The sequence below is a fragment of the Muscardinus avellanarius genome (assembly GCF_963383645.1).
Source record: "Muscardinus avellanarius genome assembly, chromosome: 3".
NCBI lineage: Eukaryota > Metazoa > Chordata > Mammalia > Rodentia > Gliridae > Muscardinus > Muscardinus avellanarius.
The window spans coordinates 12,829,925-12,855,425 of NC_137788.1; the positions used below are offsets into that span (position 1 = coordinate 12,829,925).

Genomic DNA, 25,501 nt, shown 5'->3' on the forward strand with positions numbered 1-25,501 from the left:
TGCCGCCGCCGCCGTCACCACCTCCTGGGGCGTCTGCCATGGGTTGCACTGCCGCGGCAGACAGCTGGACTTGAGCAGAGGGAACGACCTGACTTACTTGCACTGTGACCCCCTTGCTCCGCCCACTGTGACCTTGAACCCCATGCACTGTGACCTCTCCCAAGCCCTCCTCCCACTGTGATTGGCACGCCACAAGGCTGTCCCAAGTCAATGGAATGGGACAGGGTGGGGGTCAGGGGAGGGTTGGGTCCCACCAAGGACTCAGAGTAGAGAGTCAGTGCCACTCGGCCACCTGGGGTAAAGCCAGTGCCAGCAATAACAGTTTATCATGCTCATTAATTTGGGATTTCAAAACACAAATGAGAACTCCCGCCCACCTGCCCCCAAGTGCATGTCTTCATCACTTAAAAGTAAGTTCCATTTGAAAAGATCCTTTCCTTTTTTTTTTCTTCCTATTTTTGTTTGTTTATACAAATACCTGATTTGCAAGAAAAAGTGCATGGGAGGGGTTTTAGCAGTTTAATTAATTTTTAATTAAGAAAGGGTAGTTTGGTAGTCTACTTAAAAATGTTTCTAGGAAATACACTAGAAACATTAACCAATAGGATTTTGGTGAGCTTAGCTTCTGTATGCCTACTGCCGCCCAGAAAGGGGCAGGGCTCTGCAGCCCGGGACAGACGAGCACCCATGCCTATACCTCCCTCCCCGCTGGGTCCTGGGCCTCTCGGCCCTGCCTGGAGACAGGCTAGCTCTGTAGGCTCAGAGAGCCTGAGAGGGTGCCAGCCCCACCTCTAGTATTTTAGGAGATAGGGAAAGTGACAGACTCCCTTTCCTACCCGCAGGGTGGCTCCCTACCAGCTAGGCTTACTACTTTTCGAGGAGAGCAGGGAACTCAGGGAGTGAGACTGCACTCCTGCTTGGCAGCAAGGGGCAAGGCGTGTTCAGTACTTGCCCACAGCACAAGACCACCAGGAGGGACTGGGCCATCCGCCCAGCGTGACTAAGGGTAGATAGTGTGGCCCGCCCGTTCCCGCGAGGCTGGAACTCCCAAGGCTCTGTGACTCTCATCTCCGTTGATGGCTTCAGCTCGGTACCTAGACTCGGTACATTTCCTCTGTGAAATCATTGTACCTTGGGAGCAGACCAGTCTGAATAAAGTAGGGAAAGAAAAGCTTTGCATTGCCAAAATGGTTGGCCAGCTGGTTCTCTGGAGGTGTGCTGCCCTCTGCCCCTTATTTTTCAGACTGAGGGCCTGGAATAAAGGTGGTTTCTCCTTTGTCCCTGGAGCCTAGAGATTTGCTTTGGCTCCTTGAGGAGAACAGGCTGAGGGCAGCTGCCCAGAGCACCTCTGTGTATAGCCTGGCTCCTCTCAGGTTCTCTGGTCTCTTCCTATACACTGCGCCTTCTCTCTCGGCCAGCGGACGGCTTCCCTCCTGGCCAGCAGGTGGAGTTTGGAGAGGTTGGTGCGGTTTTGAATTAGGGCAGCTGTGGTGGCCGTGGTGGCTAGCTAGGGTGGCTAGCTAGGTTCTGCAGGTTCTCTCCACCCCGGGCTCACCGGGTTCTCAGCCTTGCCCGTGTTAGTGGCAGGCCAGGCCTGGCCGTACCCCACGGCAGCTCCCCTGAGGAGGAAGGGTCAGCAGTTAGTTGTGTCAGTGACTGGTCTCCAGCGTGGCCTTGGATGTGTGGAGCCAGGACTTGCCTGGGAATGCAGCTGGGCCGAGTGTCCGCCAGTCCGTAAGGAGAGGTCACCTCCAGGAGGGGCAGGAGGAAAGGTGGCTGCTGTCATGGAGCCCACTGTCCGACCCATCCCCACCCTTAGTGCCAGTCTAGTGCCCATCCTCAGGAGCGGTGTCTGGCCCCTGGCGAGGCACGGGAGGGGAGTGGAGGTCGTCCAGGCAGGAAGCCAGAAGTGCCTCGGCCCACCCGGGGGAGCCAGGGCTGGCCAGCTGGCGGGGGGTCCGCAGATCGTGAACACGAGCACTGCAGGGACTGGTGCTCCCACCGCCCTCCGGCCAGAGACAGCTCTGCCCACTGCCTGTCGCCACCCGCCAGCAGCCATGCCCTTGGCTTCCCGGATGGGGGAGAGGCGGCTGGCAGAGTGAGAGGAGAAAGCAAGCAGGAGACTGTCATGTCGGGAGCGAGATGGGAAAACGGTTTGGATTTTGTGGGTTTGTTGTTTTTTTTTTTTTTTTTTTTTTTTTTTGGTGTGTGTGTAGTTGTCTAACTTTCATTAAGTGCTCCCCCCCCCCCCTTTTCCTTCTTCCTTTTTTTAAAAGTAAGTTGCAGGCTTTGGCTTGGAAATCCCCAGGGGGGTGAGGGGCAGGAACCGGAGGCTGCTGCCCTCTCTCTGCCTTCGCGGTACTGTCCCTCCCCAGCCCCGGCCCCAGAGCCAGGCCACAGCCCTTCCAGCTCACCGCTTCCCATGAGCCACCACGATGTCAGCCTATAACCAAAGGAGCCGGGCGTCCAGCCTGGTGACCAGTCCTCAGCCCACTCAGTCAGGGTGCTCCCCACCTGCAGGCAGGAGGCAACACCCTATCTGCACCATCAGCCCCTCCGGAGCCCGCCTGCCCCACCAGCCCTGCCCCGCCCAGCCATACCCTGCTCTGCCCCATCGGGGCTGCTCTGCTCAGGGACGGGCCGGCAGGGCTGCACCCAGCCTCCCTGGTCAGCAGAGGCTCAAGAGACCTCTGGGGTCCTGTCTCCTGGTTGTGGGTCCCAGGGTGCACATGGGCCCCTGGGTGTCCGGACAGAAGGGAATGGGGAGAGTCCTGCTCTGCCGGTGTCGAGGGCAGAGGCCCACCCGCCCCGCCCCGCGCCGTGGGCTCTTGAGTCGGCAGATTAAGCATTTTATAAATTGTATTTTAAATACATGTTTTAAACTTGTCAGCTCCTTGTCTTCATTTGGCCCCCTGGCCTTCTACCCTTACGTAGTCACTTGTTGAGCACTGGGGGCTGGCCTCCTCTACACAGTCCCACAGACGGACTTGGGCAGGGAAATGGGATGGGTAGGTTGTGGGTTGGGAACACGACACCTTTGGGAATTGAGGGAAGGAGACCTGGGCCTCTGGCTACCAGGGAAGTGGTGGCTGTGGCCACTTCCGGCTCTTCCACAGGCCAGGGCTCAAAAGCCAGGTCTTTCCCAGTCCTTTGTGTTCCCCACTGCCTTCGTGGGGCTCCTAATACAAGAGGGGGGTGCTGAGGAGAGGCCCAGCTCTGTGGGGTGGGGGTCTGGAGATCAAACCCAAGGGGCATTCTACCTCTAAGCTACACCCCCAGCCCTAATTTTTCTTATTCTTTATTTTGAAAAGGGTCTAAGTTGCAGAGGGCCTCACAGGTAACTGAGGCTGGCCGTGAACCTATGATCCTCCTGTCACAGCCTCCCAAGTCCTGGGATTATAAGCATATGCCACCACTCCTGGCTCCAACTCTGCTTTGAGTGGACAGAAGGTCAGAACTTTGTTCCCAAAGGTGTCTGCAGCAGGAACCCCAACCCTGGGCAATGCTTTGAGCCAAGTATTGCCTCGGGCACGCAAGCCTGGAGGGTCCTGGAATCCTGTACTCTGAGAGCCACGCTGGGCAGTGGTGGCCTGGGGGCCTTCCTTGGCACTGGGCACAGAGGCTGAGGTTCTCGGTGTTTATTGGCTTGCCAAGCCATAAAAGCAAACTCCAGTAACAGCCCCTGCCTGAGGCCCATCTGTTTGCAGGCCTTGAACTGTTCAGTCAGGACTCCAGAGGGGCAGTGGGCTCGAGCTGGCTCAGAGCCGAGCCACTTGCCACTGTCCGAACTGTGCTCCCTGGGGAGGTATGGGACGGAAGGGTGGGAGATGGTTGGTCCTCCACAGTCCTGCCTGGCCGAGAGCCGTCTGTGTGCCCGGAGAGAGGAGACTTCCTCCTAGAAGTGACAAAGCCAGAGGTTGGGCTTAGGGGCTGACTCCAAAGCCGGGGCCCTTGTTCCTCCAGGGGATGCTCCCCTCTGCCCAGTGGCTGGGCCTGCTCATCACTGTGGAGCCAGACTTGGGCAGAAGAGTTAAGTTCCTTATGTGGAAAAGGGGGGGTAGTGTCAGCCTCAGCCCAAGAAAAGTGCTAGGTGCCCTGAGTCCTGGGCCCAGAAAGGCTTAAGTACCCTGGCTTCAGTGAAATCATCTGCCTGCTACCAATTCCCCGGACAGGTTAGTTGCTTTCCCCTACATCCTTCCTCCCTGGAGCAGGCAGTCTCCCAGTCTCTCTTAGATGGATGGATTCCCCAGGTGTTGGGCCAAGAGCCTCTTGAGGGAGGAGGTAAATGGGTTGTGAGGCCCTGGCCCGTTGGACACTCACTTGTTTCCTTGAGGTCCCGGCTGGAAGAAGAGGCTATGGATGTCAGAGCCCAGGCCACCAGGGGTGCACTGGTCCAGCACGTAGTGGTTGCCCTGCTTCCGACGGACCATCTTTTTGTCTATCCGTGGGCAGAGTGGGATGCAGGGTACCTGGGCGTAGGGGCTCTGCAGGTTGGCCTCTAGCAAAGAAGCGGGCAGGAAGGGGATGCTTCAGAGCGGCGCTGGCTTGGGAGGCAGGCAGATCCAGGTGAAAACCTGGCTTGGCCGGGCATGGTGGCACATGCCTGCAATCCCAATACTAGGGAGGCTGAGACAGGAAGATTGCAGGTTCGAGGACAGCTTCAGCAAGTAGTGAGACTCATCAGCCCAGAAAGACTGTTTTCAAAAAAATAAAATCAGGCTGGGTGTGGCGGCTCGCTCTTGTAATCCCAGCATTCGGGAGGCTGAGACAGGAGGGTCTGGGTTTGCGGACAGCCTCAGCTACTTAGTGAGGCCCTTTGCAACTCAGTGAGACCCGGTTTCAAAATAAAGAATAAAAAATAGGGCTGGGGTGTAGCTCAGTAAAATGCCCCTGGGTTTCGTCCCCACTATAGCTAAATAAAATCAGGCTATGGGTGTAGCTCAAAGGTAGAATGCCTCTGGATTCAATCCCCAGTACCACCAAAGTAAAAAGAAAACCTGATTTGGCCACAATAGTGGGTGGGTTTGGGCAAATTTCTTAACTTTGAGCCTTAAAGCTGGAGATGATAGCAGTACCCCGCTCAGAAGTGCAGGTTAAAGGCACGTTAGCTCCAAAGGGTCTGACTGAATCCTGGGCACAGAATAAAGGCTGATCACAGCCTACAAAGGCAGATGTGCCCCTTGTGTGACAGGTCCTGTTAAGTATGAAAGGCTCACCAGGAGCTTCTGCACCATCACTCGGCACACTGTAGGAGCCTAAAAATGATACCTGGGCAAGGGCGGCAGCCTCGCCCCGAGGAAAGCGCACAGACCGGGCTGTCAGTTTCCCTTTCCAACACATGCCTACTGGGGGGATCTGAGCAGGTTGCTTAAACTTTCTCAGTCTTGTCTACAAAATGGGGTAAGTACCTAATTGTGAGGATTAAGTCTTGACACATCTGCAAAGGGCCTCACATGGTGGCGGACACCAGTGAGCTCTCAGTTGGCAGCAAGCTACCTTATTGTTTGTTCATTCGTTTTGGTGCTGGGGATTGAACCCAGGGACATTCTACCTCCGAGCTACACCCCAACCCTATTTTTTTATTCTTTTTTTGTGGTACTGGTGCATTCTACCTTCAAGCTACACCCCCCCCAGCCCTATTTTTTATTCTTTACTTTGATACAGGGTCTCACTGAGTTGCAAAGGGCCTCACTAGTAGCTGAGGCTGTCCGCGAACCTGCGATCCTCCTGTCTCAGCCTCCCAAATACTGGGATTACAAGCGTGCGCCACCACGCCCGGCTCAGTTTTTTTATCCTTTATTTTGAAATGGTCTAAGTTGGGGAGGGTCTCACTAAATTGCTGAGGCTGGCCAAGACCCTGTGATCCTGAATTGATGAGTCTATTTGCTGAGGCTGGCCTCCAACCTGCGATCCTCCCGTCTCTGATCCTCCCGTCTCTGCATCCCGAGTACTGGGATCATAGGTGCATGCCACCATGTCCAGCTGGGATTGCTGACCTTTGTACAGCTGGTCTCTTCTGGCTTATGGGAACATCCTGTGCTCAGGGCTGGGGCAGGAGGGGGCAGAGAAGCTTGTTGTCACTGGGCCGGATGAGTGCAGTGATTATCAGCCTGTTTACTGGCGTGCACAGTTAAGCCCAATGCAGGAAAACCCTCCTATCAGCTCCCCATGTCTGGCTGTGAAGGGACCCAGGGAAGAAGGCCCAGGGGGAAGGACCCGGGCCCCTGCTCCAGCCCAGCCCGCCAGGCCCAGGCCCTCACCATAGTTCTGTTGCTTGAGTCGGTTCAGGATCCTGAGGACCCTTCGTTCGGGGACTTCCAGGCCGTCCACCTGCTGGGGGTTATAGGGAAGCTTCTTCCGTGAACGCAGCCGGCCGATGGCAGACTCCATCTCTCGGGCCTTGCAGGTTCCTTCTTTCAGCTTCTTCTGGTAGTAGCTGGGGAAGCAGCGCCCACACCTCAGCCTGGGTGTGTGGTTATGTCACCCCACTGCTGAGCCCCTATTTTGTCGGCCTGCTAGGAGCAGGCACGTGGCCCAGCTCTGTCCTTTACTTCCTGTGTCCAAGGCAAGCGCTGCCCTGCTCGGGGCCTCCGTGCCCCTGAGTAAAATGGGGGCCGGGGGCTCCGGGCGTGGTGATGCATGCTTGTAATCCCAGCATCCGGGAGGCTGAGACCGGAGGATCACGGTTTGCGGACAGCCTCAGCTACTTAGGGAGGCCCTCTGCAACTCAGTGAGACCCGGTTTCAAAAAATAAAATGACTAAAAAATAGGGCTGAGGGTATAGCTCAGAGGAACAAGGCCCCTGGGTTCCATCCCTAGTACTGAAAGAAAAAAAAAAAAAAAAAAAAAAAAAAACGGTCTCCAGGGAAGATGGCTGTATCTACCTGATCACCGCAAGCCACTTAACTTCTCTGAGATCAGCACCCTCCCCCCCCCAAGTAGTAAGACAGGGATGAACATCCCACAAGCGTTGGGATTCAGTGACAAGGCCCATCAAACACTTGCACGCGGAGAGCTTGGTCTGTTACCCACTCAGTACCCATGGTCTTTGTCAGTGATAAAAGTTTTACTTGGATACGCAGCTGCTTATAAACCACATGTGCAGCCAGCTTGGGCTCATTTAGATTTCATCTGAAGGGCCATCTCGAGAAAACCCACTGTCCCCTCCCCATAGAGCAGCCAGCAGCAAGGCTCTTGCCGTGGCCCCGACTACCACACTAACCCACCCGCGTCCACCACCCACTCTATGTCCAAGCGAATGTTTTCTTCCTCCTCTCCCTCCTCTGTTCCATCCCATCTTTCCTGGCACTGGGAATTGAATCCAGGGTGTTCTACCTCTGAGTTACAGCCTAGAATTATTTAATTACTTATTTATGTATTGGTACTGGGGATGGAACCCAGGGGCATTCTACCTCTGACCTACATCCCCAGCCCTATTTTTTATTCTTTATTTTGAAATAGGGTCTCACTACGTTGCAAAGGGCCTCACTAAGTAGCTGAGCTGTCCATGAACCGTGATCTTCCTGTCTCAGCCTGGGAATCTCTGGGATTAGAAGTGAGCGCCACCACACCCGGCTCCCCCAGCCCTATTTTTTATTCTTTATTTTGAAACAGGGCTCATGAAGTTGTGGAGGACCCCACTAAGTAGCTGAGGCTGGCTGTAAACCTGCAATCCTCCTGTCTCAGCTTCCCACATACTGAGATTACAAGTATGAGCTACCACGCCCGGCTTTTTTTTTTTTTTTTTTTTTTAAATAAGGTCTCAGCTGGGCATGGTGGTGCACACTTGTAATCCCAGCATTCGGGAGGCTGAGACCAAAGGATCATGGTTTGTGGACAGTCTCAGCTACTTATTTAGGACCTCCAATACTTAGTGAGACCCTGTTTCAAATTAAAGAATAAAAAATAGGGCAGAAGGTGTAGCTCAGAGGTTGAATGCCCCTGGGTTCCATCCTCAGACCCACAAAAAAAAAAAAAAAAAAAGAAGGTCTCACTACACCAAGTTGTGGAGGCTGTCATCAAACCTGTGATCCTCCTGTCTCAGCCTCCCAAATCCTGGGATTACAGGCATGTGCCACTGCACCTGGCTTTAAACTCATTTTTTCTTGCCTTTTCCCCACTACACTGTAGTGCCACTCATTGACCAAGTGTTCATCGAGTGTTCCTGGAGCTGGTCACTCTTAGCTCCTGAGCAGGAAAAAGGAAGAAGACGCCACGCCTGGTCTCCAGCCACTGCCCCAGCCACCGCCTGTGCAAGGGCTTTCACCAGCTTTGCACAGAGACCACACACACAAGGCTCCTGATACACGTGCAGCAAATACCCAGGGAAGGCCAGGAGGCGGGAGCCAGCCCAGTAGGCTCTGGGGACAGAGGAAGCCGTGCGCAGGGTGATGGTGGCCCACCTCATTGGCTCTGGGGGCAGGGGCGCGGCCTGGGCTGCCCCTCGGAGCTGCTGGGGCTGGGGCTGGGGACTCCTCTAGGGCCCTGCCTATCCCTAGGAGAGGAGTTGGGGTTTTAATGAGCCTGGTACACAGAAGATAGAAAATTAATCCCAGAGCCCCACATGGTGGGAGTTTGGATCCAGCTCCCTGGTTTAAAATGAAGGTCCCCAGCTAGGCATGGTGGCGCACGCTTGTAATCCCCGTGCTGGGGAGGCTGAGACAGGAGGATCGCACAGGTTCGAAGCCAGCCTCAGCTACTTAGTGAGGCTCTCAGCATCTTAGTGAGACCCTGTTTCCAAATAAAATATAGAGTAGGTCTGGGAGTGTAGCGCAGAGGTAGAAGGCCCCTTAGTTCCATCCCTAGTACCACACACCCACACACACACAAAGTCCCCTAAGCTGGGCATGGTGTCACACACCTATAATCCTAGTACCTCAGAGGCTGAGACAGAAGGTCACAAGTTCAAGACCAGCCTCAGCAACTTATAAGACCTTGTTTCAAAATTTTAAAAAATGGAAGCCAGGCATGGTAGCGCATGCTTGTAATCCCCGTGCTTGGGAGGCGGAGACAGGAGGATTTGAAGCTAGCTGCGCTGGCTTAAGAGACCCTGTTTCCAAATAAAAAAGTGTAAAAATAGGTCTGGGAGTGTAGCCCGGGGGTAGAAGGGTTTCCAGGAACCCCAGTACCACAAATAAATGAATAATAAATAAATAAATAAATAAATAATAAAAAGATGGAGCTGGGCGTGGTGGTGCAAGTTTGTAATCCCAGCGCATGGAAGGCTGAGACAGGAGGATCGCACAGGTTCGAAGCCAGCCTCAGCTACTTAGTGAGGCTCTCAGCAACTTAGTGAGACCCTGTTTCCAAATAAAGTATAAAATAGGTCTGGGAGTGTAGCCTGGAGGTAGAAAAGCCCCTGGGTTCCAACCCTAGTACCACACACACACAAATAAAAATGGGTTGGGGATATAGCTTGGAGGTAGAATGCCCATGGTTTCCCCAGCAACACACACATACAACACACAGCACTGTCTCTAAAGAAAAGAGGCTGATAAACTCCACGCCCCTGAGAGCTCCCCTTTCTCTTCTCCAAAATCTAGGCAAAGAAACGGGCAGGCTGGGCCAGAGAGCGCAGGTGCGTCCCTCCCAGCCCGGGCTTTCCCCCGCACGCTGGGAACCAGGCAGGTCAGTGTTATCTGTAGACGCTGCTCCCTCGCACACGCAGGACTACTGCTGGTCACACACGCAGGCTGAGGACGTCACAGCCCCTGCAGCCCAACACACACGAGCCTCCCTGAGCGGGATGGGCTCGGGACTGAGGGCCCTGTGGGGAAGACGTGTGCCCCGCGGCCAGCTGGCCGCCATCGGACAATGCCCCGTGAGCGACGCAGGCGCTGTGTGTTAGCCTGTTGCCACTAAGCTCTTCTTGCGACAGTCACTGGTCTCTCACAAGCTCCCCCTATAAACCCTGCACCTCCTGTGCTGTCTCCAGCACTTTCTTGGGCCTGTGTACAACCTACCCCACACAGATCAGTTTCCTCTGGCAGGGTGGGTTCAGGGGCTGGATGGGAAGGGGCCTGAAGGAAAGTTCTAGGATCGTGCTAGAGATCTCAAGCTACACCCCCAGCCCAATTTTATCTCTTGTTTTGAAACGAGGTCTTGGCCTCACTCAGTAGCTGAGGCTGGCTGCGAACCTGTGATCCTTCCATCTCAGCCTCCCAAGAACCAGGACGACAGCCGTGTGCCACCACACCCAGCTTAGAGTGGCCTGTGCTCGAGTTCCCGGGTGTGCATAATTGTGGAGTTCCACACGAGGAGTGAGAGTTAATTTTCTGTATCAATTTATAGTGGGTTGAGCAGAATTCCTGGATGTGTCAGTACTTGGGATTAGCATTAAGTCAGGAGAATGTGCGAAGCAGATGCCCTCCGCTGCGCCCGTGGCCCTCACCCAATCAGTTGAAGGCCTGCAGAGAACAAAACGGATGAAGAAGGAACAGCGAAGACTGTCTCTGAACTGGCCACTGGCTGCCTGGCTTTGGACTTGGGCTCAAATGTGCACTGAAGAGTTGAGGAAACACGTGTCCATGTTTTATTTTATTTTGTTATTGTTTGTGGGATGGTACTGGGGATGGAACCCAGGAGCCTTCTACCCCCGAGCTGCACCCTCAGCTCTATTTTTTTTTTTATTCTTTATTTTGAAACAGGGTCTCACTAAGTTGCAGAGTGCCTAAGTAGCTGAGGCTGGCCTCAAACCTGCGATCCATAGCCAGGCGTGGTGGTGCACGCTTGTAATCCCAGCATTCGGGAGGCTGAGACCTGGAGGATCGCGGTTCACGGACAGCCCCAGCTACTTAGTGAGGCCCTCTGCAACTCAGTGAGACCCGGTTTCAAATTAAAGAATAAAAAATAGGGCAGGGGGTGTAGCTCGGAGGTCAAATTCCCCTGGGTTCCATCCCCAGACCCGCAAAAAAAAAAAAAAAAAAAAAAAAAAAATCCTGCGATCCTCCTGTCTCAGCCTCCCGAGCACTGAGATTACAAGCCTGCGCCACCACGCCCAGTTTAACGTGTCCATTTTACAGTTGAAGAAGCTGAGGCCCAGACAGACTTGCCCACAGCTGCAGAACTAGTGATAGGCACAGGCAGAGACCCTAAACTCCCCCCTCCCCTGCATCCTAGGGCCTCCTCTGACACAGTTAAAACCGACTTTGTGCTTTCTGGGATCTCATCTCATTTGACGCTCATGGCTGCCTCTGTTGAAAGCTAGCGTGTCTTTATCAGCAAGTATTGAAATATGTTCATTTCGCCAGGCGTGGTGACACACGCTTGTAATCTCAATACTTGGGAGGCTGAGACAGGAGGATTGTGATTCACAGCCAGCCTCAGCTACCTAGTGAGGCTCTTTGCAACTCAGTGAGACCTTGTTTCAAAATAAAGAATAAAAAATAGGGTTAAGGGTGTAGCTAGGAGGTAGAATGCCCTGAGTTCCATCCCCAGTACCATCCCACAAACAATAACCAAATAAAACATGGACCTCCGCAGTGCGGCTGGAGCTCCGCTGGCCCAGTCTACCTTACCTTCCCATCTAGCCCATGGATTTTGCCTGTGGCCGTTTCCTTCCTGGATGCCCCACTAGCTCCCCACCCTCCCAGAGATATGCAAACGCTGGCCCCAAACAAGGTCCCTCAGATTCCTTCTCTGGGATTGCAGAATGCTCATTACAGGAAAGAATTCTTCCTACTGAAGTTGCTGAACTAGGAGGGTGTGAGTTTGGGGCTGCTTGTTGCCACCTTCCCACTTAAGAGTCTCACTGAGCCTGAAGCCATGGCCCAGACAGAGATAGATGGAGAGAGAAAGACAGGGATATCAATTGGTCTCCTGGATTCAGCCATTCCTGAAGCCCCGAACAGGTTGCTTGAGCCAATCCATTCCCTTTCTCTTAAGCCAATTTTATTCATGTTTCTTTAACTTGCAACTGAGAGTCCTGTCTGCCAGAATGCTAGACGCGTATTCTGTGTTCACACCCTCCACCCCTAACAACTGCCCCACTCACTTGGTGATTTCCTCCAAGGCTGCCTCCGGCAAGGCCAGCATCTCCACCAGCAGAGACAGGATCTCAAAGAGCAGAGTGTGCGGGTTTGGGGGAGCCATGTTCGTCGGGGCGTTCTGTTCTGAGCACATGGGATGGGAGCGGCCATTACCATGGTGGTCCTGGGTGCCGCCCCCCGGCAGCCTCCTAGGCCCTCCTCCCGCTGACTGCCCCAGGCTCGTTCCTACTCACCCACGGAACAGAAGAAGCGCTTGGTGTCTGTCATCACGGCCAAGAAGTCCTTGAAGTCCACGTGACCGTCTCCTGTGGAGGCCAGAGGGGTAAAGGGTGGGCGGGGCCTTCCCGGGGTGGGCGGGGCCTCCCGAGCAGGTCCTGGCACTGCCACCCCGGCATGGCTACTAGTGCTCACGTAATGGGGTCTGATCATGAAAGTCATGCATTTTCAATGCAGAAACGAGGTGAACATAAGAAAACGGGCAAAAACTTAAATGTTACTCTAACTTGTCCCCTGGGACTGGCTGTCTGGGTTCATATCCCAGGACTACTCTTCCGACCCCTGTGACTTTTTTTTTTTTTTTTCCAGTATTGGGGATGGAACCCAGGGGCATTCTATCCCCAGCCCTATTTTTTATTCTTTATTTTTGAAACAGGGTCTCACTGAGTTGCAAAGGGCCTCACTAAGTAGCTGAGGCTGTCCTAAAATCCTCCTGTCTCACCCTCCCGAATACTGGGATTATAAGCGTGCACCATCAGGCCCAGCTATTTTTTTATTCCTTATTTTGAAACAAGGTCTGAGTTGCAAAGGGCCTCACTAAGTAGCTGAGGCTGTCCGCAAACTGCAATCCTCCTGTCCCAGCCTCCTAAATGCTGGGATTACAAGCGTACAACACCGTGCCTGGCCTAAAATAGAGTGTTGATGAGGTTCCCGCTACTTGCTGAGGCTGTCCTTGAACCTGCGATCCTCTTGTCTCAGCCTCCCAAGTACTGAGGTTATAGACACGCACAGCCACACTTGGCTCAGTTGGTGCTTTTTTTTTTTTCCCTCAGGATGGAACCCAGGGGCATTGTACCTCCAAGCCACACCCCCAGCCCTATTTTTTTAGTCTATTTATTTATTTTAATTTTTGGTGGTACTGGGGGTAGAACCCAGGGGCTTTTCTACCTCTGGGCTATACTCCCAGACCCATTTTATACTTTATTTGGAAACAGGGTCTCACTAAGTTGCTGAGAGCCTCACTAAGTAGCTGAAGCTGGCTTTGAACCTGCGTGATCCTCCTGTCTCAGCCTCCCAAGCGTGGGGATTACAAGCGTGCGCCACCACGGCTGGCTCCAGATGGTGCCTACTAACTGCTGTGCTGGCCCTTAATCAGCAGCACTGTGTCTAAGAGCCCTTGGAGGGTAGTAGGGTCTTATGTGTCTTACACAGATCTCCGTGTGTGTGTGTGTGTGTGTGTGTGTGTGTTACTAAAATTGACTTCAGGGACATTCTGCCTTTGAGCTATACCCTCAGCCTCATTTTTTTTTCAACATATTCTCACTAAATTGCTGAAGGCCTCGCTAAATTACTAAGGCTGGCCAAGAACCTGAAGTCCTCCTTTCTCAGCCTCCCAAGCACTAGGATTCCAGGTGTGCACCACCATGCCTGGCTCTTACACATCTCTTTATCTTGGGTTCCCTGCCCAGGAATGGCACGGTCAGCATCTAATGGATGGTAACAGCAGCCAGTGTCTCCTGTGCGCCGAGGGCCGGGCGTGATGCCTGGACCAGATGACCTCACCACATCTGCATAGGAGTCTGGTGACAGAAGGGACTATCACCAGCCCCATTGTACACGGGAGGCGTGGCTGAAGAGTTCAGTGATTGCCCAGTGTCTCCCTGCCCGTAAAGTGAGGAACTGGGTCATGGAGGAGGCCTCGGGATGCCTGCGCTAGGCCTGAAGGGTCGGGATCCCTGAGGCCAGCTGCGCCTTTGGGGTCAAATGGTTGAGATCATCGCTGGGTCCCCAGAAGGAGGCAATGAAGAGGGGCTGGGGAAGCATTATTTCCTGGAACCAGGATCTGCTACATTATTTAAGGGCCCGGGTGCACAATGAAAATGCAGGGCAGAGGAAGCCCTTTTAAACAGTTATGAACATTTCCAGCTGGGTGCAGTGGCACATGCCCAATATTCCAGTACTTGGGAGGCTGAGGCAGGAGGATTGCAGGTTTGAGATTAACCTAAGGAATTTAGTAAGACTCTCAGCAACCTGGTGAGACCCTGTTTCAAAACAAAAAATAAAATAAAATAAAAAAAAAGGGCTGGGGCTGGGTTCAATTTCCATTACACACACACACACACACACACACACACACACACACACACACGAATTTCCAGCCAGACTTGGTTGTACACTCCCATAATACCAGTACTTGGAAGGCTAAGACAGGATAATCAAAGGTTTAAGGCCAGTATCAGCATTTTAGGGGGGCCCTGAGCAGCTTAATGAGACTCTGTTTCAAAATAAAATATAAAAGTCGGAGCCGGGCGCGGCGGCGCACGCTCATCATCCCTGCACTTGGGAGGCGGAGACAGGAGGATCGCGCAGGTTCGAAGCCAGCCTCAGCTGGCTTATGAGACCCTGTTACCAAATGAAATATAAAATAGGTCTGGGAGTGTAGCCTGGAGGTAGAAGGCCCCTGGGTTCCTCCCCAGTACCACTATATATATATGTAAAATATATTATATATATATTGTATATTTTATATATTTTATATTATATATTATATACATTATATATAATTATATATTATATATTATATATTATATATTATATATTTTATATATTATATATTTTATATATTATATATATTATATGTTATATATATTCTATATATATTATATATAATATAATCTATCATACATTATATATATTATATATATTATATATATGATATATATATGTATGTCAGATGTGGTGGTACACTCCTTGTAACCCCAGTACTCGGGAGTCTGACACAGGAGAACTACAGGTTTACCATCAGCCTGTGCAACTTAGTGAGACCTGTTTCAAAATAAAAAATAAAATAAGAGCCGGGCATGGTGGTGCACGCTTTTAAGACTGGAAGCTCACGGTTCTCAGCCTCAGCTACTTAGCGAGGACTTTTGCAACTCAGTGAAACCCTATGTCAAAATAAAAAGACAGCTGGGCATAGTGGCGCACGCTTGTAATCCCAGCATTTGGGAAGTTAAAACCAGAGGATCGTGGTTCACAGACAGCCTCAGCTACTTAGTGAGGCCCTCTGCAACTTAGTGAGACCCTATTTCAAAATAAAGAATAAAAAAATATATAGGTCAGGGGATGTAGCTGGGAGGTCGATTGCCCCTGGGTTCCATTATTATTGTTGTTGTTGTTGTTGTTGTTGTTGTTGTTGTTGTTGTTATTATTATTATTATTATTATAAAAATAGAAAGACTATGCCAGGTGTGGAGGTGTACGCTTGTAATTCCAGCACTTGGGAGGCTGAGATAGAAGGATTGCGGTTCACAGCCAGCCTCAGCCACTTAGTGAGGCCCTTTGCAACTCAATGAGACCCTGTTTCAAAATTAGAAATTAAGCCAGCCGTGGTGGTGCACGCTTGTAATCCCAGAACTTGGGAGGCTGAGACAGGAGGATCGCACAGGTTCGAAGCCAGCTTCAGCTACTTAGTGAGGCTCTCAGCAACTTAGTGAGACCCTGTTTCCAAATAAAATAGAAAATAGGTCTGGGAGTATAGCCCAGAGGTAGAAAAGCCCCTGAGTTCCACCCCCAGTACCACAAGAAATAAATAAATAAATACATTTTTAAAAATAAAGAATAGAGCCGGGCGTGGTGGCACGCACTTGTAATCCCAGCATTTGAGAGGCTGAGACAGGAGGATTGAGGTTCGCGGACAGCCTCAGCAACTACTTAGTGAGTGAAGCCCATTGCAACTTAGTGAGACCCTGTCTCAAAATAAAGAATAAAATATAGGGCTGGGGGTGTCGCTCGGAGGTAAAATGCCCTTGGGTTCCATTCCCAATACCGCAAAGAATAAATAATAAAAATAAAAGACTAGGGGCCAGGTGTGGTGGCGCACGCTTGTAATCCCAGCATTCGGGAGGCTGAGGCCGGTGGATCGTTGTTTGTGGCCAGCCTCAACTACTTAGTGAGGCCCTATGCAACTTAGTGAGACCCTGTTTCAAAATAAAGAATAAAAAATAGGGCAGAAGGTGTAGCTGTAGGTCGAATGCCCCTGGGTTCCATCCCTAGACCCACCAATAAATAAATAAATAAATAAATAGACTAAAAATTAGGGCTGGAGGTATAGCTCGGAAGTTGAATGCCCTTGGGTTCAAACATCCTCAGTACCGCAATAAATAAATTAATTAATTAATTAATATGCCAGGCGTGGTGGCGCATGCTTGTAATCCCTGCGCCTGGGAGGCTGAGACAGGAGGATCGTGCAGGTTCAAAGCCAGCCTCAGCTACTTAGTGAGGCTCTCAGCAACTTAGTGAGACCCTGTTTGCAAATAAAATATAAAATGGGTCTGGGAGTATAGCCCGGAGGTAGAAAGCCTCTGGGTTCCACCCCCAGGACCACCAAAATAAATAAATAAATAAATAAAATTAATTAATTAATTAAAATAGGACTGGGGGTGTAGCTCAGAGGTAGAATGCCCCTGGGTTCCATCCTCAGTGCCACAATAAATAAATAAATAATAATGTAAAATAGGACTGGGGGTGTAGCTCGGAGGTAGAATGCCCCTGGGTTCAACCTTCAGCACCAATACATACACACATTAAAAAAAAATAATAAAACCTCTGAGAATGTAGCTCAGGAGTAGATGCCTGAGTTCAATTCCCAGCACCAAAAAATAAAAAGAAAGAAAACAAGAATTTCCAGCCTGTGCTGCGAGCGCAGAGCCCACTCACCGTCGACGTCTGCGCTCACGAGGGCGTCCTCCACCTGGGCGGGCGTCGGGGAGAAGCCCACCAGCAGCAGGATGTTCCGCAGGCTCCGGGCGTCCACCTCGCCAGGACCACCAAAGATCTCAAAGTAGCTGCGGAAGGCTGTGGGAGACCAGGGCCGGCTGAGGACGCAGGTTTCCAGCTTCCCCCACTCATCCTGGCCCCTCAGCCGCCCTCCTGCTCTGCACCCTCTACCACCGTGGCTGGACCCTGTCTGAGTCAACCATCGCCAGCCGGGCGTGGCGGCGCGTGCTTGTCATCCCAGCATGCGGGAGGCTGAGACAGGAGGATCCGGGTTCACTGACAGCCTCAGCTACTTAGGCCCTACGCAACTCAGTGAGGCCCTGCTTCAAAATAAAGAAAAAAAATAGGGCTGGGGGTGTATCTCAGAGGTAGAATGCCCCTGGGTGCAACCCCGTTCTAAAAAAAGGGGGGGTGGAGGGGGAGCTGCGGGTGTAGCTCAGTGGTGGGGCGCCCCCGCCATCTCCACTCCTACCAGGCCTACAGCTGGTGTGGGAGGACTGAGCACACACACACACACACACACACACACGCACACACACTTGCTTTAGGGCACCCTACTCTGCCAGGCACTGGGCTATAATCTTAGTAGCCAAGTCTCTCTCTCTCTCTCCTCTCTTTTCTTCTTCTTCTTCTTCTTCTTCTTCTTCTTCTTCTTCTTCTTCTCTCTCTCTCTCTCTCTCTCTCTCTCTCTCTCTCTCTCTCTCTCTCGTGTGTGTGTGTGTGTGTGTGTGTGTGTGTGTGTGTGTGTTGCTGGGGATGGAACCCAGAGGCATTCTACCTCAGAGCTACACACCCAGCCCTATTTTTTATTCTTTATTTTGAAACAAGGTCTCACTAAGTTGCCAAGGACCTCACTAAGTAATTGCTGAGGCTGGCCTCAAACCTGCCATTCTCAGCTTTCCAAATACTGGGGTTACAAGTATAAGCCACTATACCGGCTTAATTTCTATTTTTTTTTTTATGGTACTAGGGGTGGAACCCAGAGGCTTTTCTACCTCTGGGTTATACTCCCAGACCTATTTTATACTTTATTTGGAAACAGGGTCTCACTAAGTTGCTGAGAGCCTCACTAAGTGGCTGAGGCTGGCTTTGAACCTGTGGGATCCTCCTGTCTCAGCCTCCCAAGTGCTGGGATTACAAGTGTACACCACCATGCCTGGCTTAATTTTTTTTTTTTTTTTTTTGGTGGTACTGGGGGTGGAACCCAGAGGCTTTCTACCTCCGAGCTACACTCCCAGACCCATTTTTTATATTTTATTTGGAAACAGGGTCTCACTGAGTTGCTGAGAGCCTCACTAAGTAGCTGAGGCTGGCTTTGAACCTGCACGATCCTCCTGTCTCAGCCTCCCAAGGGCTGGGATTACAAGCGTGCGCCACCACGTCCAGCGTTCCCAGACCTATTTTTTATATTTTATTTGGAAACAGGGTCTCACTAATTTGCTGAGAGCCTAAGTAGCTGAGGCTGGCTTCGAATCTGCGCGATCCTCCTGTCTCGGCCTCCCAAGCGCTGGGATTGCAAGCGTGCGCCACCACGCCCGGCTTAATTTCTAATTTTGAAACAGGGTCTTGCTAAACTGCTGAGGCTGGCCTTAAACCTGTCATCCTTCTGTCTCCGCCTTCCAAGTTCTGGGATTACAGGTGTGCTTCACTGCGCCAGGTGCCAAATTCTCATTTAATCTCGGGAGGGTGAAGTTTCTTCCCTGATAAAGACGGGCAAACTGAGGCTCAGAGGTGAAGTGGCCAGGAGTTTCTTTCTGACTCTTGGTCTGTGACCTTGGCCTTGCTGTCTGCAGCCACTCCTCTGCAGGGGCCTGGCTTTCAGGATAGCGTGGGTGTTCCGTGTCAGGGCAGAGGACAGGGAAGTCCCAGAGCACTAGCTGATGCAAACTCCTGCAAGAGCTGTGGCGTGTGGCTCGGGGTTCTCAGCCCACAGCAAAGTCCCTAGTGACAGGCTTGGCCGTTTCATGAGCTGGGTCGCTGTAAGGGCTGGCTTGTGCCCCTTGCCCCATTCATGTATTGAAATCCTAGACTCCAGCGCCTCCGATTGTGTCTGTGTTGGGAAATGGGACCTTCAAAGAGTTGGTTAACGGGGCATGGCGGCACATGGCTGTAATCCTAGTACTTGGGAGGATGGAACAGGGGAAACTCAGGTTCCAGGCCAGCCTCAGCAAGTTAGCAAGACTCTTGGCAATCTAGCAAGATTCGGTTTCAAAATAAAAAAGGGCTTGAGTTGTAGGTCAGAGGTAGAATGCCCCTGGGTTCAGTCGTTGATAACACCCACACCCACACCCACACACACACCGTATTTACGTTAAAATGAGGACATTAAGCCGGGCGTGGTGGCGCACGCTTGTAATCCCAGAACTTGGGAGGCTGAGACAGGAGGATTGCGCAGGTTCGAAGCCAGCCTCAGCTACTTAGTGAGGCTCTCAGCAACTCAGTGAGACCCTGTTTCCAAATAAAATAGAAAATAGGTCTGGAAGTATAGCCCGGAGGTAGAAAGCCTCTGGGTTCCACCCCCAGCACCACACAAAAAAAAAAAAAAAAAAAAGGACATTAGGCATTAGGGTCGGGCCTTTTACCAATCTGACTGGTATCCTTAGGGGAAGGAAATTTATTTTATTTATTTACGTTTTTTGTGGTACTGGGGATGGAACCCAGGGGCATTCTACCTCCAAGATACACCCCAGCACTTTTTTTTTGGGGGGTGGGATGGAACTCAGAGGCATCATTCAACCTCTGAGCTACACCCCCTGCCCTACTTTTTATTCTCTTTTTTGAAACAGGGTCTCACTAAGTTGCAGAGGGCCTCACTAAATAGCTGAGGCTGTCCGCGAACCGCGATCCTCTGGTCTCAGCCTCAGTCCTCCGGTCTCAGCCTCCTGAATGCTGGGATTACAGGCATGCACCACCACACCCAGCTCCCAGCCCTATTTTTTATTCTTTATTTTGAAACAGGGTCTCACTGAGTTGTAAAGAGCCTCACTAAGTAGCTGAGGCTGTTCGCGAACTTGTATCCTCCTGTCTCAGCCTCCCGAATGTTGGGATTGCAAGCGTGCATTACCATGCCCAGCATAAATTTATGTATTTTTATTTTTTATTTTATTTTATTTTTTGTGGTACTGAGGATGGAACCCAGAAGCATTCTACTTCCAAGCTACACTCCAGCCCTATTTTTATTCTTTATTTTTTAATTTTATTTATTAATTTATTTATTGCCATACTGGGGATGGAACCCATGGGGCATTCTACCTCCAGGCTACACCTCCAGATCTACTTTATATTTTATTTGGAAACAGTGTTTCACTGAGAGCCTCACTAAACTGCTGAAGCTGGCTTTGAACCTGCGACCCTCCTTTCTCAGCCTCCCAAGTACTGGGATTACAAGCATGTGCCACCATACCCAGCTCTATTCTTATTTATTTATTTATTTATTTATTTATTTATTTATTTATTGTGGCACTGGAGGTGGAGCCCAGGGGCTCTTCTACCTCTGGGCTACACTCCCAGACCTTGTTTCCAAATAAAGTTATATTTGAAAACTTTATTTCCAAATAAAGTTATATTTGGAAACAAGGTCTCACTAAGTTGCTGAGAGCCTCACTAAATAGCTGAGGCTGGCTTTGAACCTGTGGGATCCTCCTGTCTCAGCCTCACAAGCGCTGGGATTACAAGCCTACACCACCACGCCCAGCTTTATTCTTTATTTTTTTGAAATGGGGTATCATTGAGTTGCAAAGGGCCTCACTAAGTAGCTGAGGCTGGCCACCATCCTCCTGCCTCAGCCTCCCAAATGCTGGGATTACAAGTGTGCGCCACCACCCCCGGCTTTTGTTCTTTATTTTGAAACAGTCCCACTGAGTTGCAATGGGCCTCACTAAGTAGCTGAGGCTGTCCCCAAACCACGATCCTTCTGCCTCAGCCTCCCAAATGCTGGGATTACAAGCGTGCACCACCACACCCAGCTAGGAAAAGTAAATTTAGACACACAAAGATCCCAGGGTTGTGTTCAGAGGAAAGACCATAAGTTGTGGAGAGCCTCCTAAGTTGCTGAGGTCAGCCACAAACCTGCAATTCCCCTGTCTCAGCCTCCCAAGTACTGGGATTATAGGCACGGACCGCCATGCCCCAGGAGAGTCTTAATGCTAAAAGGAGTGGGATTCAAGGATGCGGTTCACAACTGGACATGGTGGCGCACGCCTGTAATCCCAGTACTTAGGAGGCTGAGACAGGAGGATCACAGGTTTGAGGACAGTCTCACAGAGTAGTGAGACTTCCGTCAACCTAGCGAGACCCTGTTTCCAAATAAAAATAAAATAGGGCTGGAGTTATCCTTCACAGGTAGAATGCTCCCCTGGGTTCAATCCCCAGTACCAAAAAAATAAAAATATAAAAAAGATGAGGTCCCAGGAGCCCAAAGGAGCATTCAGGGCAGGCAGAAAGAAAGGACCACTGTGACCAAGAGGGACCCAGACTTTGGAGGGACAGGAGAGGGGTGCACATTCATTCTTCTAGGACCCAGGAGCATCGGGGAGTGAGGCGTGTGGGCCCAGACCCAAGGACCACCGAGAGAAGAAGGTACGGAGCCTCACTCAGGGCGGAAACTGGGCGCTTTTTAATTTGGGGGTTGGTTGGGAAGTGGGGGCCTGTCCAGGGCCGATGGCCTCGTTCAGTGGGGAGGAACTGCCTGGGATGGGCAGGGACGCTGGGGCCCTGTCTTATATCCAGGATGCCGATGAAGAGGACCCCAGAGAGGCTTGGGTTGGGGGCGGCAGAGCAGCGCCAGCCCTCTGCAGGGTCCTGGTCCCTCTGCAGAAAGGCAGAGCACTGGAGCCCGAGTCAGAGGCCCAGCAGAAGCGGCCTGGCAGTGCAGCCTCGGGGCTGCATGTGAGGGTCTGGCGTGGGCGAGGGGCTCCCGGCAGGCCTCACCTTCCTCCTGCTTCTGGGTGAGGTGCTCCTCAGACTGCTCCTCCCAGCTCTGATACATCTTGACCAGGCTGCGCTCCTCCGGCTCCTGCCTGCAGAGGACAATGGGGTGCAGGGACGTCCAGCCGCCCACCCCTGCCTGAGGCTGCCACCCACGGCCATGGGGGGGGGGACATCGGGGCAGAGGAAGTCGCGGGGAGGCTCTGTGGGTAGGGAGAGAAGCTAGGTGTGGAAGGGGGAGATCAAGAGGTGGAGTGAGGTGGAGGGGGAGAAGAGAGACCCCTCTGGAGGGAATTAGAAAGGGAGGCTGGGCGCGGTGGTGCACGCCGCAATCCAGTACTTAGGAGGCTGAGACGGGAAGATTGAAGGTTCAAGATCAGCGTCAGCAACCTAGCGAGTCCTTGTTTCAAAATAAAATAAAAAAAAACAAAAAGCCAGGCCCGGTGGCGCACGCTTGTAATCCCAGTAGCTGGGAGGCTGAGACAGGAGGTTCACAGCTTCAAGGCCAACCTCAGTTACATCGTGAGGCCCTCCGCAATTTTAGTGAGACCCCCGTTTTAAAATAAAAGAATAAAAAATAGGGCTTGGAGGTAGAATGCCCCTGGGTTCGATCTCCAGTACCACAAATAATAAATAAATAAATAAATAAATAAATAAATAAATAAATAATAAAAAGGGGCTAGAGGTAGACAGAATGCTCCCAGGTTCAATCCCCAATACTATATATGCACATTAAAAAAATATACAAAAAGGGTTAGAAGTGGAAAAGAGACAGCAGCCTGGAGGCTATGGATCTGGGAAATACAGACTGGGGACAGGAGAGAGAGGGGCACACAGGAGGGCGCAGGCCGGTACACACGGTTTGGATCTGGGACCAGGCCCTGAGCCTAGGGCCCTGGGTGAGGGTGGCAGGTGGGGGCTCCTACCGTGTCTTGGTGTAGCTTAGGCTCCTGTCGTTGCTCTGGGACAAGAACTCTGTCCGTCTCCAGCTCAGGTCCATGGCAGGGACTGGCAGGACCGAGCTGGGCACTGGGGCTGGGACATGGGCTCCCATGGCGGAAGGAGGCGGCCCGGGGGCCGGGGGTCGGGCCCACAGTGGCACTGCGGCGAGGGCTGAGGTGGGGGTCTGGGCCAGGGGCAGGGGCAGGCTTGGGACTGAGCTGCTGGCAGGCACTGAGGTGAGCACCGGGGTGAGGGTCCGGGGGGACTTCCGGGCGGTCAGGACCCGGGCCTTTGAGGCCCTCCTGAGGGAGGCCTCCTCCTCCTCCACCTCCAGCAGGCACTTCATGAAGCCCTGACAGGGGCTGCCAGGGCTCCGGGCGCCCGCCGGCTCCTCGGACTCCTGCACCTGTTTCTGCGGATGGTCAGGCCTCCTCTTCCCGCCAATGTCCCTCACCTCCTGCGGACAGAAGAGGGGACCCAGGAGGCCTCCAGCGGCCAGACTCTCCCACAAAACTCTTCCTTGCCACCCACCCTGCAGGGATCCTCAAACGGCCCTTTCCTCTCTGAGCCTCTGAAGAATGCACCCCAAATCTCACGTGTGTCCCCCTGGGTTCCCACGCCATGCCCTCCCCAACTCAGGACCCGCTGCTTCCACCCATGAGCTGTCTGAGGTGAGCTACTCCTGTCCCACCCCCTGGTGTATTCTTGGTTGCAATCGGCATAGCTGGCAAAGGCCTGGTTCCTGCCTGCCGCTTGCCTGCCTGGCAGGGGATGAGCCTTCCGAGGGAGGGCAGGACCTTCCCTGCCTTTTATTCATGTGTACCCAGCACATGGCAGGCACTCGTGAAATCATTCCTGGAGCCGTGTGTGGTGCTCATGCCTGTAATCCCAGTACTTGGGAGGCTGAGATGGGAGGATTGCAGATTTGAGGCCAACCTCAGAAACTTAACAAAACCCTGTTTCAAAATAAAGAATAAGCCGAGCGTGGTGAAGTACGCTTGTAATCCCAGCATTTGGGAGGCTGAGACAGGAGGATTGCAGATTCAAAGCCAGGCTCAGCAATTTAGTGAGACCCTGCTTCCAAATAAAAAATAAAATGGGTTGTGGATGTAGCCCTGCATCGGTCCCCACCCCCAGGGTGTTTATTCTCAGGCCAGGGCCATCGGAGTGCCAAGTCCAAACACCTCATTCCAGTACTGTGGGCGCTTCCCCAGGGGGCCTCGTTTTTCTCCCTTTCTCACTTATAGTTCTCAAAAATAACTGTGGAATGTGCTGGAAACGCAGTGTCCTGAGAGTGCGGGACTGGCTGCACAGCGTGGGCTCTGCTCCAGTCCCTCATGGCAACAGAATGCCCTTCATTGCTTCAGCCCAGTGATTCCAATTACCCAGGGTATAAAACCCAGAATGCACTGCTTGCTCTGTGTGTGTGTGTGTGTGTGTGTGTGTGTGTGTGTGTGTGTGTGTGCTCCTCTCTGCTACACTCCCAGCTCTTTTTTTTCTCTTTTTCTTTTAAGTACTAGGGATTGAACCCAGGGGCGTTCTACTCTGAGCTACATATACCACCACCCCACCACCCCACTGCCCGCCAGTCCTATGATTTATTTATTTATTTATTTATTTTTGTGGTACTGGGGGCGGAATCCAGGGACTTTCTACCTCCGGGCTATACTCTCAGACCTATTTTCTATTTTATTTGGAAACAGGGTCTCACTAAGATGCTGAGAGCCTCACTAAGTAGCTGAGGCTGGCTTCGAACCTGTGCCATCCTCCTGTCTCTGCCTCCCAAGCGCAGGGATTACAAGGGTGCGCCTCCACGCCCAGCCTATTTTTTATTCTTTATTTTGAAACAAGGTCTCACTAAGTTGCAAAAGGCCTAACAAGCTTCTGAGGCTAGCTGCAAACCTGTGATCCCTCTCTCAGCCTCCCAAGCACTGAGCCTACAGAATGGGAGAAGATCTTTACCAACTATCCCTCTGACAGTGAGAGGTCTAATATCTAGAACATACAAAGAACTTAAAAGACTTTACATTAGCCGGGCGTGGTGGCGCACGCTTGTCATCCCCGTGCTTGGGAGGCAGAGACAGGAGGATCCCGCAGGTTCGAAGCCAGCTGCGCTGGCTTAGGAGACCCTGTTTCCAAATAAAAATATAAAAAATATAGGCCTGGGAGTGTAGCCCGGAAGTAGAAGGGTTTCCAGGAACCCCAGTACCATCAAAAAAAAAAAAAAAAAAAAAAAAAAAGATTTTACATTAGCAAAACAAGTAATCCGATCAAGAAATGGGCAACTAGCCGGGCATGGTGGCACACACTTGTAATCACAGCATTTGGGAGGCTGAGACAGGAGGATTCAGGTTCGAGGACAGCCTCAGCTACTACTTAGTGAAGCCCTTGCAACTCAGTGAGTCTCTATTTCAAAATAAAGACTAAAAAACTAGAGCCGGGGGTGTGGCTCGGAGGTAGAATGCTTCTGGGTTCCATCCCCAGAACTGAAGAGATAAAAAATGCCCCATACATACATGAAAAGATGTTCAACATCACTGACCATCAGGGAGATGCAAATCAAAACTACGCTGAGATTCCATCTAACCCCAATCAGAGTGGCAAGCATAAAGAAGTCAAATAACAACAAATGCTGGTGAGGATGTGGGGAAAGA

At 51.8% G+C, this 25,501-nt stretch overlaps 1 protein-coding gene across 1 annotated transcript in view; it reads right to left on the reverse strand.

The window, feature by feature from the left end:
* Window positions 1-274: 274 nt before the first annotated feature.
* The window catches only part of SPATA21 (spermatogenesis associated 21), a gene marked incomplete at both ends in the record, with an annotated part of 34,944 nt that continues 9,717 nt past the window's right edge, over window positions 275-25,501 (reverse strand). The window contains 10 exons of the mRNA XM_080691325.1: window positions 275-292; window positions 1,556-1,619; window positions 3,651-3,797; window positions 4,321-4,498; window positions 6,261-6,436; window positions 11,993-12,110; window positions 12,221-12,292; window positions 16,920-17,057; window positions 21,909-21,997; window positions 22,832-23,304. Of these exons, the coding sequence (XP_080547451.1) occupies window positions 275-292; window positions 1,556-1,619; window positions 3,651-3,797; window positions 4,321-4,498; window positions 6,261-6,436; window positions 11,993-12,110; window positions 12,221-12,292; window positions 16,920-17,057; window positions 21,909-21,997; window positions 22,832-23,304 (1,473 nt within the window). The remainder of the gene's footprint in view (window positions 293-1,555; window positions 1,620-3,650; window positions 3,798-4,320; window positions 4,499-6,260; window positions 6,437-11,992; window positions 12,111-12,220; window positions 12,293-16,919; window positions 17,058-21,908; window positions 21,998-22,831; window positions 23,305-25,501) is intronic.